General features: G+C 35.3%; 1 protein-coding gene across 1 annotated transcript in view; it reads left to right on the top strand.

Annotated features, from left to right (window-relative positions):
- The first annotated feature begins 443 nt into the window (after positions 1-443).
- The window catches only part of THEMIS (thymocyte selection associated), a 96863-nt gene continuing 79603 nt past the window's right edge, over positions 444-17703 (top strand). The window contains exons 1-2 of the mRNA XM_063441163.1: positions 444-608; positions 16965-17096. Of these exons, the coding sequence (XP_063297233.1) occupies positions 521-608; positions 16965-17096 (220 nt within the window). The 5' untranslated portion in view covers positions 444-520. The remainder of the gene's footprint in view (positions 609-16964; positions 17097-17703) is intronic.

Genomic DNA, 17703 nt, shown 5'->3' on the forward strand with positions numbered 1-17703 from the left:
ATCCTGACACAGGTACAGGTAACACAATTTCCCTTAAAACACATAGAAAACAGCTGTGCACCCCTAATGAGTTTTTTTGCACTAATATAAAAAAAATCTAATTTTTTTTAAGTTCTATTTCAAATACATAATGTATTTGTGACTTGAAGACGCCAAACTCTAATTACTGTTATTCCACTGATATACATTCAACAAAACACAGTGATATTCAGCACATTATACTACCTCAAACTCTGTTTGCTAAGATTTAGGTCACATACAATTGGATTTTTACCACAAAGCAACATAATCAGCAATCATGAAGAGAGTGTGTTAACACCTTTGCAGCTGCTTATATAAGGCTCGCTTGTTTCTCTAGATATCTACAGGAACCTTACACCAGTCTGTGGCCAAGAAAGCGTTTTCCTGTCTGTTTCATTGTTTCAAGCTACACAAAGAGTGTCTCTTCAGAAAGAGATTGAGTATCACTGATCTTTGTATACACAACCTTTGCTAGGCTGCATGTACATCACTCTGGATTATGACAACGACACTTAAGAAATTTATTGAATCCCTGGATCCCAAAACCCTCCCAAGAGTTCTACAAATACAATCTGGATATTATGGAGGTAATAACAAATAACAGTGAGATCTAAAAACGAACTGCAATTGTGTGATTATAAAATAGCATATTTTACATTAAGCTACAAACACTAGTACATATTTAACTAGAGCGTTTCAATTACAAGGTTTTTTTTTCTATATTTTGTTTTTATTATTCGGAATTATTAATTTATTTATTTACATTAATTACTAAATTCTCACAGGGTTATTTACTAAAGTGAGAATTGCTAGAAATTCTAAGTAAATGCAAAGTGAATTTCAGATTTAAGGCCAAAGCAGCTGAGCTACAAAATTTCTCCATGTCAGCTATGTACCCAGATTGGCCATTTTGGTCTTAAATTTGAAATTTACTTTGGATTACTGACAATTCTCACTTTAGTTAATAACACTGTATGATAGCCTCCTAATTACAGTAAATGGGAAAAATAAAAGGGGGTGCGGAGTAGTTAAAATGTAATAAAAATACTAGCCAATTTAAATGAGAAAATTACTGATTAAGCTAGTGAGTGTGTTTATCAGGATGTGGTTATTACAGTTCATTGGTCAATGGTCACCCAACATAGGAACCTGAAACTACAATTAACTTGATTTTATAGACAATTGTTTATATGAATTGTGACAAGCAATTGTTATGGCTTCTTTGGCTCTCTGAAAATCTTTTTTTTTTTTTTTACTTTTTGGCTACACTGTTCATTATTTTTTATTGAACTTCATTTATCTAGTTATATTTTCTTTGACCTGTATCCAGCTGTCTTACAGTGGTAATTTAAATGGTCTGCTTTTAATATTGTATCCGATGTTTCCTTACATTAACATTTCATTATAATGCAGTATAAAAAGCCTTAAGAAATAACAACAAAGGCTATGAAATTCTTCAATCTTAAATTATGGACGCTAGTCTTAAATCATATTTTTTCCTAAATATACAACCAATGCTGATAACAATAATTGACTTTTACTCTAGAAAATACAGAACAGAGTAAATCCTTTATTGTTTTTCATATAAATGTAAAATTGTTTTCGGATACATAAAGGTTTGAAAGATCTACACGTGTCTAATGTGAGCTTATTTATTGGTTGTAGGGCATGTGAACCACTAAATGGTTTATGGGAAATTGCCTATGAAGGATAATTCTTTTCACCTGAGATTTGCATGTAAAGTGTTACTGACTCATATACTCAGAAGTCCATGAATTCATGCATGAGAACAAAGTTCTTTACACATGTCCTAGGACTTGCACAGCATTGGGAAATGCATGTATCCTGATGCCTTATGAAATATTAATTTAGTGAATTAAAAAGCAGAAGGTTGAACATGTGCTATGGCTTCTCGAGAAAGTGCTTTTTACTGGGTCGCATTACCAATTGGGTAGAGTGTCATGATATGCTGTCAAGGAGCTATTGGTTGTGGAAGTGCATTTGTATTATTCATCACATATAGTTATAAAGGCCTATTCACTAAAGTGAGAATTTCAAAGTGAATCTCAAATTTTAAACCAAAGTAGCCAAACTAGAAGCATAGCTGACCTAGAGAATGTTTACAGTTCAGGTATTGTGGCCATAAATGTGAAATTCACTGTGAATTCTAATGTGTATATAGACCCTATCTTAATAACAGTGTTTTGTTTCTGTTATATAATATAGAGATATTTATCCGCATAATCTCCATTACTCAAGCAACCCCAGAGTGGAGATCCCTTAGTATAGGGAAAATCATTGGTCAAAACAAATGTAAACCATATATATATATATATATATATATATATATATATATATATATATATATATATATATATATATATATATAAAAGGTTATTTACAACTGTTTGAGTTATTAGAAAAATAAACGTGAATTTCAAATTTTAGGCCACAATAGCTGAACTGGATATTTGTGAGTTAGCAATTAATTTTGAATAACTATGTATTGATAAGAATGAGGTTCACTCCTTCTAACTATATACAGGTGTAATGCTATCTGTGTTCTGTAAAATGTTGTACTCATTTTCTCTACTATATTTTCATTAAAAAAAAAGTTTTACGTTCTACTTACACATTTGTGTTTAGGTGCTGGATAAAAAAAAAATAGGTATGTGTATATCAAGCCCTTATACACTGCAAAACTCCATAAAATAAATTTCACTTATACTTACAAGACAGGCATAAGAGCTTACCTTTGTGATAGCAATAGAGATTGTTATGGTTAAATGCAAATGAGGGCTTAATTCTTAATAATGTAACTAACACCTTGACATGTTTTTTATTCAGACAAATTAGTGAATATAAGTTAATCCACAGTTATTGGTGTGTATATACAGTCAAACTCTGTGTTTATAAGTGATTTAAGTCGGTGCTATATAAATATTAAACATAATAATTGTATCTAGTTTACCTGTAAAACACATTATCATTTATTTTAGAAAAACAGAATTGCAGAATCTGTGACTGGTATTAAACATTGTATGTTATTTTACCTAGAAAATTCTCAATTTAGACTTACATGGCACGGTTTGGAAATAATTACATATAATACTTACGGTACATATGAACTGTAAACATGTCGTTTTATAGTTAAAAGAAATAATAATAGAAAAATCCTTCCCGTACCTTTCACACAACAATGTACATTCACACAGAAAGCATTCTCAGGGTCAGCTATTTTCTCAATGTTTCATACAAATGTGATAATAGACATCTGATAATCTGATTTAATGTTATTTAATTAGATCAGTTTTATCCTTGTAAAGTCTAGTTAGATGTTACATTTCTGGAAATGCTTTTATAGCGTCTCTAACAATGATTAACATCTACAAAGCAGCTTCCAGGCTATTTCAATGTAGCTTGTACAATTGCACTATATCTTCTTTGGATGTGTATGATGTGTATATGGTGTGTTAAAGCTATATCGTCAACAGCAAATGCTTTTAACACATAACATTATATTGTTGAATGCAGTTTTGTTGGTATTTCAGACATTTTATAGCTCTTGTTTGTGAAGGTCTTGATATAAACACTCTGTTTAGCGATTTCTCATATATTACTAAGATGCTTGGGAAATGCATTACAGAGGATAATACAGTAGCAGGAGAAAATGAATGTATTGGAAAATGTCCTAATTTTTGAACAAATACTCAGTCATTTCCAATAGATTTCAACAATATAAGATAGCAGCTGCAGTTATACAGCTTTATGCAGCTATATTCACTCGGATTTTGATTTGTAGAATTTCTGCAAATTCAGTTTGATTGTATATCGACGGTAGTTAAATGCTATTTAATATTTACCAACGGTAAATATCCTGCAGCATCTGCATTTATTAACTAGACTAGGCATCTGCATTTATTAATTAGAATAGGCAAATTATAAAAAGCACAATCAAAAACAACATGTATAGACATAAATAAAACCATAAAGATTAGAAATGTGTAGCAATATGAACTGCCACTCATTCAAAAGTAAAGCAATATCAATAACTATTTTAATAATGTTTCCTCAATAATTCCACTTATTTCGATTAGAGCACAATGGCAAATTTAATAGCATTTTCTATGTAACTGCATTGTTTTCTCCTAAAATATCACACGTATAGTTTGCCACCCTGTTTATATTTGCTTATCAATTCTGTGCCATTTTATGTATTTATATATTTTAGCTTCTCATGTTTGTGAGAACTTTAATTGTGTAACTTCTTTTGTGTTTCACTTCCAAACAGCACCTGCTGTTTGATGTATTATGTTCCTTCCTACCTAGTTTAAAAAGATAAACAGATATTGTACATTTAGTTGCAGTGTGTGACATTTGAAGATGATAGGACCATTAACATGTATCTTAATCCCAGTTTTTTTTCTGTTAAATAATATAGAGATATTTCTCTGCCTTATCTCCATGACTCAAGCAACTCCATAATGGAGATCGCTCTTCCTACCATGTTTATGCCAAATGTTTTCTCTTTCCTGGGGACTTCCTCAGATTTCAGGAGAAAACATACATTTATATGTAAAAACATAGTGAATAAGCACAAGAACAAAGAAAACGACAACTGATCCCATACATTTGAGTATCATATCTTCTTCAAAAATGAGCCTCAAGGAAATGTATCATTAGACCATGTGATACACAAGGTGGATAGAAAATTATATATTTCTAGACAGAAAACCTCACCATAAAAGAAGAATGCCATAGTATAACAGTGTTCTTTAATACCAGTTTTAATTCATTCACTGCTGGACTAAGACAATTGTGCAAAATAAAAATGTATTAATTCAAGCTTGCTATCTTGGTGGTGTATTTAAAAAGAACAGACTGCATTTTTGATAGCACGCATGCATTTGAACAATCTCCAAAAAAGGAGAGATTTTCAAAAAAGAAGAATTTAGTTAAAAAAAATCTCATAACACAATATGAACTTAATTAGCATTGCAGTGCATTAGCAATCTTTGTAATGTTCATACTGTAGTATAAGGTTGCAATGCTACCATTTCAGTAGCTGAGCTCACCACACATTGCAGACTCTCTGCAGCCTTTGCTAGTGAGAGAACCTTAGCACTGCATTTTTTATTCTTTTAATGCTCAGCTCCCTTTAAAACTGCACATGTACTGACCCTAAGAATTCCCTAAAATGAATGTTTCATTAAACAATTCAGTTTGAGAATGGCTTTTTATTTATTTTTTTATTATATAGTCTTATTTGCTTTATATTGCAATCCACCTGCAAATGTTTCAGCTTGATAATATTTGCTTCATAGATCATTTTCTGCTTACAAATGGAACAAGACAGGGTTTTCCATTATCCCCATTATTATTTGTTATGGCAAGATAACCCCCAGCAGAACTTATAAGACAAACATCTGATATGGAAGGCATTACAATCGGTAATAAAGTCCACACAATAGGTTTATTTGTGGATGATATTCTATTATCACTTAATAAATCTATTACAAAAGGAGTTGGAGAAGTGTCATATTACAAGCTTAACCTTCAAAAACACAAGCCCTATCATTTAATATTCAATGTTTTACATTTTGATTGAGTAAAAGAAGAATACCCTTTTGAATGGAAAAAATGTTTTGACTACCTTGATATAATTTAATGTGAAAAGTAAAACAAGATGCATACAAACAATTTGAGAAAAACATGGCCGACCTACAAAAAGAAATGTAGAGAGGGTGTGATGTTGAGCTCTCATGGCTGGGCAGACTGATATCTATGAAGATGAACATCCTGCCCAAAATATTATATTAATTCCTTATTATTCTCCTATTTATAAGTAACCTGTTTCAATGAGATTCATTCAGCTATGATCATATGTATGTGGAAAAATAAATTAGGGTATAACTTACAACTTTACAGCATCTTAAAATAAATGGTGGTTTAGGAGTTCCAGATTTTTGCAAATATTATCATGCAACAAATGCTGCCTCTGCTTTTGAATTTAATTTAGATCCTAACAAACCAAGATGGTTGGAGATGGAGCCAGATGAATGAAATCCCATTTTCACTGGATAAATACTATGGTTACCCTCAAATAAACTCCTGGAAATTTCTGCCATGTTTCCTACTACTAAAATCATTCTAAAGGCATGGGATGCTATTAGACCATCCTCCAATTTATCAAGAGTTATGCCATTATCTATTTTAAATAATCACATATCCCCATTAACACTGCATTTTTGGCACTCATTTTTTTTAAATTGGACATTTTTTTTCTAGAGAACTTCATTGTGGCGAAAGTAACCTCGCCACTGGTTTTTGGAGGAGCCTGTTTGCCAGCCTCCTACCCTGGGACTATGGGCCCTGTGATAACCCATGTTCAAAAGTACTGTTTCTGCCCCTTGGACTTTTAACTGGAACAGAGTCAAATATGTGGCGGCGGCCATCTTAAATTGTCCAGCAGTGTTTTGTCGTTGAGTGTATGGAACTGTTTTGGGCATGGGACCATGTGCACGGTGGGGCAAAAATAAGACTTCCAGGAAATTCCCGCGAGGCAAACAATGCATTTTCTTTGTTAACCTCAGGGAAGACGGCCGGTTGAGGTCCAGGGGGGCAGTGAGGGAGCACTGATTTGTGAGTTCTCACTGCTCAGCTCAGCATGAAGCCGGGAGCCGGAATGTGATGTCATATTCCCGGCTCGTCCTAGTCCGTGGCAAATAGGAGCCCTGGACTTACATGGACCGGCGATCACGGGGGGGGGGGAGGGGGGGAGGGGAGGGGGCGGAGGGGGGACTGCCGGAGTCCCCGTACAGCAGCCGCAATAGGACTCCATGATCACATCGCCGCAATAGGACTCTAGCAGTTGCCAGCAGGGCTGTCAGGCAGTCCCCCAGGCTGCTTATATATATATATACATATATATATATATATATTATATATGTGTAATATATTATAAAATAATTAAAGCATTTTATAATATATTATACATATATACACATATATCTCAAAATACACTTAATGAAATCATATATATGCATATTATTCTATAAAATGCTTATAAAATGCTTTAATTATAATCGTGATCGTGATAACCTGTTACTCTGATGTGAGGCTTTCTGGATATACACGTTGGAACTCATTATATTGTTTTTTACCTAGAAGATAATATATGATTGAGCTATGTTTTACAGAATGCATTAATATAGTACAGTTATTTGCCATAACTCCATGATGGAAGTAGTCCATATCGTATAATGCTTCAAAATTACACTGACAATATTTTGCTATATAATTGAGTTAATATTTAGCTAATGACGATATGTACTATGTATCTATGTTCCCTTGGTTAGGGTTGAAACATTTGTATATACTTTATTTTTATAGTTATTTATCCTTTATTACTTTCTGACTTATCTACACGAGAGTATGTTTCACATACCGGTTACACATAGGGTACCATAAAACCTGTACTCAAGGTTACTTAAATGAGTGTTTTAGAGCAGTTAAATGTATTATATTGATAATATCATCGGTGAAATTGCAGTTTATGTGTGAAAAATGCGAAAGAAAACTAATAAAAAATGCTCATTTTGGCCAGGGTTTGTGACTAAGTGACTACTAAAAAGGACTGGACATACCCCATTTTGAATACCATGGGTTGTCTACTTTTACAAATAGTATGCCATGATGGGTTAATTTTCATTCCTGGGCTGCCATACGGTCTCAAAGACAACATATGCCCAGCAAACCAATCTGGCAAATTTCAATGTGCAAACTGTTGTACTTGTGAGAGGTTTCTGAACACATATTGGGGTGTTCTTTGTCAGTAACACATAACAGGAACTGAGAATCCATGCATAAAGTACAATGCGAGAGAAAAATAACACAAAAAAACAAACTACACAAAAGTTTGACAAAGACTGGTGGTAGAATTAGTGCATGGAAAGTGTTAAAATACCACCATTTGACAATATAGAAAATCACTCTGTACCAGACAGACCAGACCGAGTACACCTAGTGCGAACGACCTCGCTTCAGCTCCTAGCACACTAGCCTAACCACCATGTTTCTAATCCAAAATAGCCTCTAAGCGTAGCACTCTTAGTGATAGGGGCCTATATAGGCCTCAACAACATGGCCTGGATTGTCCAACAACACCTCAAAACGAATCGATAAACCCTATTAGGCACTGATGTGTTTGCCGCAAAGCTTATACCATATGTTAGTACTTGTCTAGTAGTTATAATACATCAAGATCCACGTTGACCCTAATGAGCGGACAACCCCATCTGTAGACAGATATGCTCTTTGATATGCCTACACTACATGTCATATACAAGTTTAGTGGACCGTGTTTCCTTATATACCTAGTTGGCACAGCATCTTTTGCCTAACAAAGGGGCAATCCCTCCTACATACAGGTATCTGTCATTGTAATTAAATGATACACAATATGCTTGTTTAAAAGTTAAAGGTGTACTAACAGGACTAGTCACTACAGTCTGTATTACTTCATGATGACCCAAGCGGGTTAACAATTCCTCCTGCATACAGAAGTGCCCTTAGACACATTTGAATCAAGAGTGCTGCATTTGCCTAGGAACAATTGATGTTATAAACATGACAGCTAGGAACTATTGCCTAGACAGCTACCAAAAGAAAATGTGCAATGTTCATTAATGTCACACCTCATGCTGCTAAGAGAGTTGTCTACCGACTTATATTTGCCGCTGTGGCTATATTTTTGTGTCAAAATTGTATGGTTTGATGAGTGTAAATTACATTGGCCGGCTTAAAAAATGTCCCAAATAGGACATGGGTGCATGATGACCAGCTGTGAAAATTCCAAGTTGGTAAACTGGAATGAGCACCCTCCAACCACCCAGAGAACCCAACACACCTATACATGGGTGGTATCACTGTACTCAGGAGATGTTGCTGAACACATATTGGGGTGTTTATTGGCAGTAACCCTTAAAGTTCTCAGTACATGTATTCTTAAATTGCTATGTGTGTGTCAAAAAAATTCACCAATTATTTTTATTTTTAAATTTGGCATAGATTGGTGGTAAAATGGTTACATGAAAAGAGTCAAAATACCCCTGGTTTAATACTGTAGGTTGTCTTGTTTTAAAAAATATATACATGTGAAGGGTTATTCAGGGGTTCCTGACAAATATCAGTGTTACAATATAATGCATTAATTTTTGGAGAAAAAAATGGTTTGGAAATAGCAAAGTGCTACTTGTACTTATTGCCCTATAACTTTCCAAAAAAGCCAAGAACATGTTACGATTAGGTATTTCTAAACTCAGGACAAAATTTAGAAACTATTTAGCATCGGTGTTTTTTGATGGTTGTAGATGTGTAACAGATTTTGGAGGTCAAAGTTCGAAAAAGTTTATTTTTTTTACATTTGTACATCATATTTTACAATTGTTTTTATAGTAAATTATATGATATGATGAAAATAATGGTATCTTCAGATAGACCATTTAATGGCGAGAAAAACTGTATATAATATGTGTGGGTACAGTAAGTGAGTAAGAGGAAGTACAGCTAAACACAAATACAGCAGAAATGTAAAAACAGCCAAACGGTAAGAAAATGGAAAAGTGGTCTGGTCACTATGGGGTTAATAAAGCATTTTGAGAACAACACAAAGATGATAAATATATACGATTGTCTGTTAAATAGGAACTTTTACCAATTTTACCACATCAACGGTTTTCTTTTTTTCTTATTTTTTGGGCTGCCACCTGTACTGAATGTTCAGATGTTAATTAGGAGAGATGTGATCTGAGCATGCTTCACAATGCTTTATAATGGTTTGGAAACAGTATGAATGCAAGCTTATTATTTATATAGTGACAGCATATTCTGCACAAAGTGTTGACACAGAACATGTGAACAAAATGTGATGTTTAAATAAGTCTAGCATTTTAATAGTGTGTTTACTTATTCCTATAATTAGCAAGTATGCATGTGTAAGGTGTGAAAAATAAACTGAAATGTAGACATCCACACCTTTTTATTCTGCAATTGGTATAAGTGTTGACCTTCACACCTGGGAGACAGCATAGAGATAGCAAAGAGAGAAGAGGAGAAATTAAACAATGATTTTATTACTCAACTCCATTTGTAATGTTTGCTCCTGGTTTGCCTCGTCTGGACTGGATTACACGGAAACTGTCAACTTTTTAAATGTATTAGGTCTGCATTTAAGTTATGGAGGTATAAACAGTTCACTATCAACATTTTGTATTTTGAGGGCAATGAGCCAGAGTACAGGGAAGAAAAACAATAAAGAGAAAAAAAACACAAATATATATATATATATATATATATATATATATATATATATATATATATACTAGAAGCAGAATATACTACATTATGTCAATGTACATCAATATTCTCCACTGGGCATCCAGCGAGAGAAAGCAATATGGGCAACAAACGCCAACACATCAACCATCTCCAAAGTAGTCTGCCCACAAGTGTTTACAAGTTTAGCGATGTGCAAAATATCTTCAAGTCTTCAAGTGGTCTTGATAGGAAGAAGACCCATGGGTAGATTTATATATGATATTTTCTTATCCCTATTTTTAGCATATATGTTTGTGAGATATAAAAAAATAAAATGAACGTAGAAATCTGCAACTCTTTATCCTACAACTGGGTGCCACCTTCTTATCTTCCTGTCAGTCATTGATATGAGGCTCTGTCCCTTGCACCTGGAAGGCAGCATATATAAAGAATACAGAGAAGAAGAGAAATTTAACAATGTTTCTATTTCTCCTCCTCATTTCTAACATGTGATCTGATTCTGACTTTGATGATGAATTGTGTGAACTGGATTATGATGCTGCATCAAGGCAATACAAGTTATAGGTGGTTTTCAATGTTTTATGCAACTATGTAAATTCCACAAAAGGTGCAGTTTCCCTTTAAACAAGGAAAATTGTTTCATACTTACCGTATTCTTTACCTGATCATTATTCATGGCAGCATTTACTCATGGTTTAGCGCCTCCTCTCACAGCAGACAGGAAATAGAACTCTGAAATTGGTATAAATATTTACTATCAGGCAGTCTTTGTAACTATCTTCACAATTTATAGTATATGGGTGGGAACGTAATCCTGCCATGAATAATGATCAGGAAAAGAAAATTACGGTAAGTATGAAACTATTTTCCTTATTCCTGATAAATCATGGCAGCATTTACTCATGGGGAATACCCAAGCAGTATATATAGAGTGAGGTACAGAGTTCAAATATAGCTAATAGTTATAAAAATATTGAGCTGCATAAATCTTAGAGAAATAAGAGAGTCTGTTATTAAAACACTCAATAATGACTATATATTGCAAAAATTAGACTCTCAACAATACCTCACACTGTCAACGAATTGTTTGATACAGTAATGATCAGTTGCAGGAGAGGTAGAAACCAATAACACAAAAAGATATTACTTAGGCAAAGGCAATAATAATCACGTAACTCAGACTAGTTACAAAATAGCTGCATGAACCATAGAAACTGTGGCAACTACTAAATTATAAGTAGGCAATTTAGGCTAACCACATCAGTACCTACATTCAAAGTCAAAAATATTGTAAATAATACAAATTATGTCAAACAGTAGAATCAAAATGATTTGAGACTGTTGTAAATATAAGTAGGAGATATGTATTAGGAAGGATACTGATTAAAAGGTGGTAAGGATCCATTATGGTAACAGACACATAATAAGCAGGATAGTAGAAGAAATTCAGTTATCCTTATGAGAACAAACAACCGCATACTTACACTGACCTTATCTTCAGATAGTGATGAAGTACTTACGGCAGAGCCTATGGTCATAATAAGATCATTCTGCAGCTAGTTTTTTCTGCAAACTAGTCCAAACATATAACCCACTAGCATTTCACAATGCAATGTTAGGAGTGACCATCACTTATACAGATCTAGCTCCAAAGACCATGTGCAACATATCAGCCAGATGCTTATCACAAACAATATTATATTATGCAGGATGACTCAACAGCTTAAAGCCACATATTGGCTGCAGAGTTCAGATAGTAGAATAGGAAAGGGTACAGGGAAGCAGCACCTTCTGAGTTTCCTCAAGTATCGAAAATATGAGGACAAAAAAAATTAACATAGTGTAGTATATTCTATAAGTGGTGAGGTAAAATAAGAAAAATGCCACTTACAATTTTCTGGAGCTTATGTTCAGCTCCAGATATATGCGCCTGGGCAGTATGATCCCCGACTATGGATATGTCGCTCAGCTTGGTTCCTTGTAGATGGTAGGTCAGGATCAAGCGTCAGGGTCGAGCGTTCACGGTATTTCCCACCAAATTGCAGTGTCACAGATATTCATCAAGTACATAAAATGAAAATAAGAACAGAAAAATAGTGCTCTCTGTTTTGTTGTTATAAAAGTAAAAAATAAAAAGAGGTTTACTCACAAAAGGAGAGCAGTGTGGCTGTAGGTGGTTTCCTAAGCTAAAAACTGGGGTTCCTCCGGATAAAATCTTCAAGGATAAAATCAGGAACGTCCAGATAAGGTAAAAAACTAGTTTTATTTAAAACAAAGATAATAAAACCTATAACATAAAAACACTAACGCGTTTCACCCAAAGGGGCTTTTTCAAAGTGTTACAGTACATGAAGTTTAAATAGCCTCCACAATTAAGAATAAGAGGGTCAGGTGATGTCACAGGTCATGTGACTTACAGGTAGTCAGCTACAAACTATTTTACAATTTTAAAATACAAGGTACTACAAATCAGTGAAGGAGATTATAACATTGCAATTGTGCAATTAGAAAATTAATACATTTTAAAGTAACATACATTAAAAAGAAAAAAAAGAAGAAAAACAAAGGGGATAGTGTGTTTATAAAGGTACACCAAGATGGCAGCCGAAGAAGGACCATAGGGTACACCAATATGACCGCTGCCAGTCAAAAGACAATGGTCAGCACGGCTGGAATATTAAAAAAACTTCAGCCCATGGGTGAGGAAGGAGCCGTGAAGTGTGAGGAAGTGGGCTTATGTGAAAAACACTCTAAACTAGCGAGTTTGTGGCTGCAAGAGCACTCCAAAGGTGGTTTACCAAGATGGCTGCTGATCACATGACATTGTCTTTGTTGTCATGGAGATGGGGTGGGGCTATCCTCCTAGCCCAAAGGAGTTAGTAAAACTATCAGAGGGTGGGAGGGGAGGAGAAAAAAGAAGAAAAAAAAGGAGCAACATACTGGGGAAAGGACAAAGGGGAGCATGGGAAATGTAGTAGGGGAAGGAAATTGTGGTAGTTAATAAAAAAGTATAAGATTGAAAACAAAAAAACAAACTGAAAGATAAAAGAGTAAAATTAATAAAGGTAGTGTGGACCTTAATATAAGAGGGGAATATAGCTGAGCGACATATCCACAGGTGGGGATGATACCGCCCAGGCGCATATATCTGGAGCTGAACATAAGCACCAAAAAATTGTATGTGGCATTTTTCTTATTTTAGCTGACCACATATAGAATATACTATGCTATATTCTGTTTTTTTTGTCCTCATATTTTCCATACGAGGTTGAGGATACTGCTTTCCTGTACCCTTTCCTAACCTATACCTAGTTACTACCAGATAGAAGAGGCTCTGGTTTGGGAAGTTCCAGCTGCCGGATCTAACAAGCGCTAGGAACCTCACTATCGCACGTATCAGATAGTAGTACGCCCAGAAGAATCTCCCTGAATATCAAAACAGAGGTCAGTAATGGGACTTCATGTTCAGCGATTTTCCTTATTGTTCTGGTAGCAGGTGAATTTTACCTGAAATAGTAACCCAGGTAGAATGGTCTGGTGACTGAAGAGACCTTCCAATGTCAATTAAAATACTTGCAATACCCAGCATCAAAGTTATATGGACCATATGAGCCTAAAATAATACCCTTCATTGCAGAAAGGAAATTATAATGTTCCCCTTTAGAACAGGGGAATATGTGGGAAATTCTGATCTCTAACCCCTTAAGAACCAAATGAATGCCACCATTGACATACATTAAAGGGATTGCCAAACTCAAGATCCCAAAGGGATAAAGCAGCAGAATACTGAATATAACAAATAGCACATTCTCCAATTTAAAGATTATGCTTTAAGGAAGTTTACTCAGTTCTAAAGAATATTGTAAACCAGCTCCAGATCATTGAGCTGAAATCTAAATACAAAATATAAACCAGACCAGGGGTAGTGAATTTTTCAGAGTAGACTCTTGCAGAAATTAAAAATAATTGCTGAAGTTATGACCAGGTGAAAACAAAAAGCTAAAAGCTAACAGCTTTAAAATCAAAGTTAATTCAGGTTCCGAGTTACCTACTCATGGGAGCAATAAATAGCCCACGCTGTGCTCCTGCAACTAGCGAGACTTACTAAGTTGTGCATCTGCAATCAGCAAGATCTACTAAGCTGTGTACCTGAAGTCAGCAGTATATATTAAGATTAAACACTGCCACCAAACTTTAAAAAAAAATGTAATATCTTGATCAGAGAGGAGATGATAGAAATACTTTTGTAGGATGGTCTAATGTGTAAATACATAGGTGTGCACACAAAAAACATTAACTCTATTGGACATTAGCATGTTCCATTTTGGAAATCAGGTCTCCTCTCTTTGGAGAGGCACCTAGACAGGTTCAGTAACACCTGCAGTCCATTGAAAGTGGTGGAATTAAGGAAGACTTTATACAGCCATGATATCCATGATCAGCACTCTTGCACAATGCATCCTTTCATGTATCAACATACCTAAATGCTCACCACAGAAACCTCCTAAATGTGACCTAATGCAAACAATGGGGAGGGACTGAAAGGACAGAAACCCAGGTGCCGACACTAGTCTTTAATCTAAATTACTAATACACTTACCTGAACAGCTGCAGGCCTGTGTTTCAGTGGCAAATGTGGATTTGAACAACTGACAGACTAAACTGTTTAAACTATTGGCTTCCATCTGTACCCCATATGCCATTTGTCCTCACCCATGGGAGAAGGTTTAAAACAGACCTCGGATATTGTGGCATACATAAAAGTGGCATACCCAGATAATCACCTTATAGAAGTGCGGGTCACTGGGTCTTCAGGGAAAAGAGGCTTAGACTCGGTTGGACCTCATGTATGCAGTGGACCGCTGTCATCCCCTCAGGGAGAAAGATAGGTCAGACCCCAGGTTGCAGAAGGAGGTACCCAGGCTGGCAACTCTTACAGATGTTCTGTTTGCTGGGTCTTCAGGGATAACAGGCTGAATCCTGGCATGGCTTCATGTATGCCATGGACCACTGTCATATTTTGAGGTGAAAGAATTGGGTCACTAAAGGGGTTACCCAGGCTGGCGACTCATAGAGATGTGCTGTTGCTGGGTCTTCAGGGATTAGAGACTGAACCCTGGCATGTATGTGTGATGGATAGAAATTAATGTGAGTAAAATGTCTATTTACTATGTGTACCTGTGCTCATTCATTCCTCAAAATGGCTGCTAGAGCACCTCCTCCCATCGACCAAGACCCTCGTGTAGTAAGATGGCTTCTCCATCCGGAGCTACACCTAAGATGATGATGACATCAACACCCTGGAGGAAGTCCATCAAGATAAAACACTTAATATCTAACCAATTAAATGTTTACTTACTAAAACACCTAACACATAACCACATAAAAAGTTTACTTTCTGTATTTGCACACGTTGCTTTCTTTTGCCTTTTTAAGGGCCTACGCCGCCCCCCTGACAATATACTTGGAAGTTTTCATTTTAACTGAACATTTGGTGTCAGTGTGATTTCTTCAGCGTGCACGCATCATTTCACTTTACATATTTGGACAGGGGCTGATATTGAAGCAAACACTTGGTTTGGTCTAAAACATATGCAATGGGCCATTTTTATCCCCTGAGGGAGAGATTGTTCAGGTTGGCCACTCTTACAATAGTGCTGTTGCTGGGTGTTCAGGGCTTAGAGGCTGAACCCTTGCAGGGCTACAGAAGTATTGCCTCTTGAGCATAAAAGAAAAATCTAGGCCTACTTAAGCAGACTCCTTCCAAACTGCTGTGAGGGACATGATAAAGACTACCTGGTGGGAAAGAGGAGGATGTATTTATTCCAATTTTAGAGTTCTATTTCCTGTCCTTTCTGCTGTGAGGGGATGAGCTGACCTACATGTAAATGCTGCCATGATTGATCAGGAAATTATGTTTTTGGCAGAGGAACACTCGAATAAGAAGATGTGTCTACATGTTTTATCTATGTGGTGATGAGGTTTTCAGTGAGTTGTTCTCGCCCCATTTCTTATTGCATGGATTATCTTTGTTATGGGGTAAATGTTTGAACAGGTAATGGCAAATGTGTATAGCAGCTTTTAGCTTACAGGGCAGAACAACTTATTTTTTCACGTATCAAGTCTGTGTTTTAAACTAGATTCTAAATATAAGTTCATTTATAGTATTAAACTTTTTTTTTCCATTTAATTATGTTTTTTTCCACATATTTTATGTTGTCTCTTGTAGTAAAAAGGATGCAATGCACATCTAGTTAATCTTTGTCTCGGATATCCAGAGTTTGCGTTTCTTGTTTAAAAATAGATAAAAATAGAATACCAGGGCAGACAATATGGTATATATTTTTCATGAATATGGAATATATTTTTTAGTTTATTTACAAACCATTTTAGGGCATGAAGTGAGTTATGAGGTGTGTAAAAAGTACTACATACTAATACATTGCTATAAAGCAACATGCATAGCAATGCTAAGAATTATTATGCTACATGCAAAATATGTAATCCATCAGATAACCGATACCAACAGTAATAACACCAGTATTGAACCAATCAGATCACATTTATAATCATTTATTTTAACATTCTATCTCCCTTATTTGAAGTCACTGACAACGAATGCTCCATATCAACTGGAGAAGTCATCACGGTCACTGGATACAAAGTCCAAAAAGTCAGAGCACATATTCATAGCAGTGAATACGCCGATACTGTGGAACTGCCTCTTAATTTTCCAGGTACTGTGTAAATAACCTTTCTTGAATATATTATTACAATATAATCCATCACAATACTTACATTTTTTTTTTACATATTTACATGTGTAGATATTAAACATAAACAATAAATCTGGGTTCAATACATTTTTCTCTTAGCCCACTAAAAAATCCAGGATTTATGTATTTCCCTGTTTTATTCTGATGGAAATACGGACAACCTGGACTGTTGTGTGTCTTGAGGACTGGTTTGGGAAACACTGTCTTAGCCCCAAAAATTGAAACGTGCAAAAAAATATCCAGCTTTTTTGGTATTAACGTTGCTGTTTTTTGGATAATGTAATGCATGACCCTGATGGGGATTTGATAGTAAGCCTTGTTAACCTAGGTTTCTGAATTCCATGTGCCATAATCCTTAGTCAGGCATAGGGCATCTGTAGTATCAAAGCTGTCTCATGTGCTGTCTCTCTTACCGTTATACTTAAGTTAAAAAAAAACACTCAAAGCACCATAACCATTATAGCACACTGTAGTAGTTATGGCACTCATTGTAAGGAGGTAAACTGTTTTTGAACCATTTTACATCATAGATGTGGTACATTGGGCACCACTCCCTAGCTGTTTTACT

The sequence above is a fragment of the Pelobates fuscus genome, chromosome 2 (assembly GCF_036172605.1).
Source record: "Pelobates fuscus isolate aPelFus1 chromosome 2, aPelFus1.pri, whole genome shotgun sequence".
Taxonomy (NCBI): domain Eukaryota; kingdom Metazoa; phylum Chordata; class Amphibia; order Anura; family Pelobatidae; genus Pelobates; species Pelobates fuscus.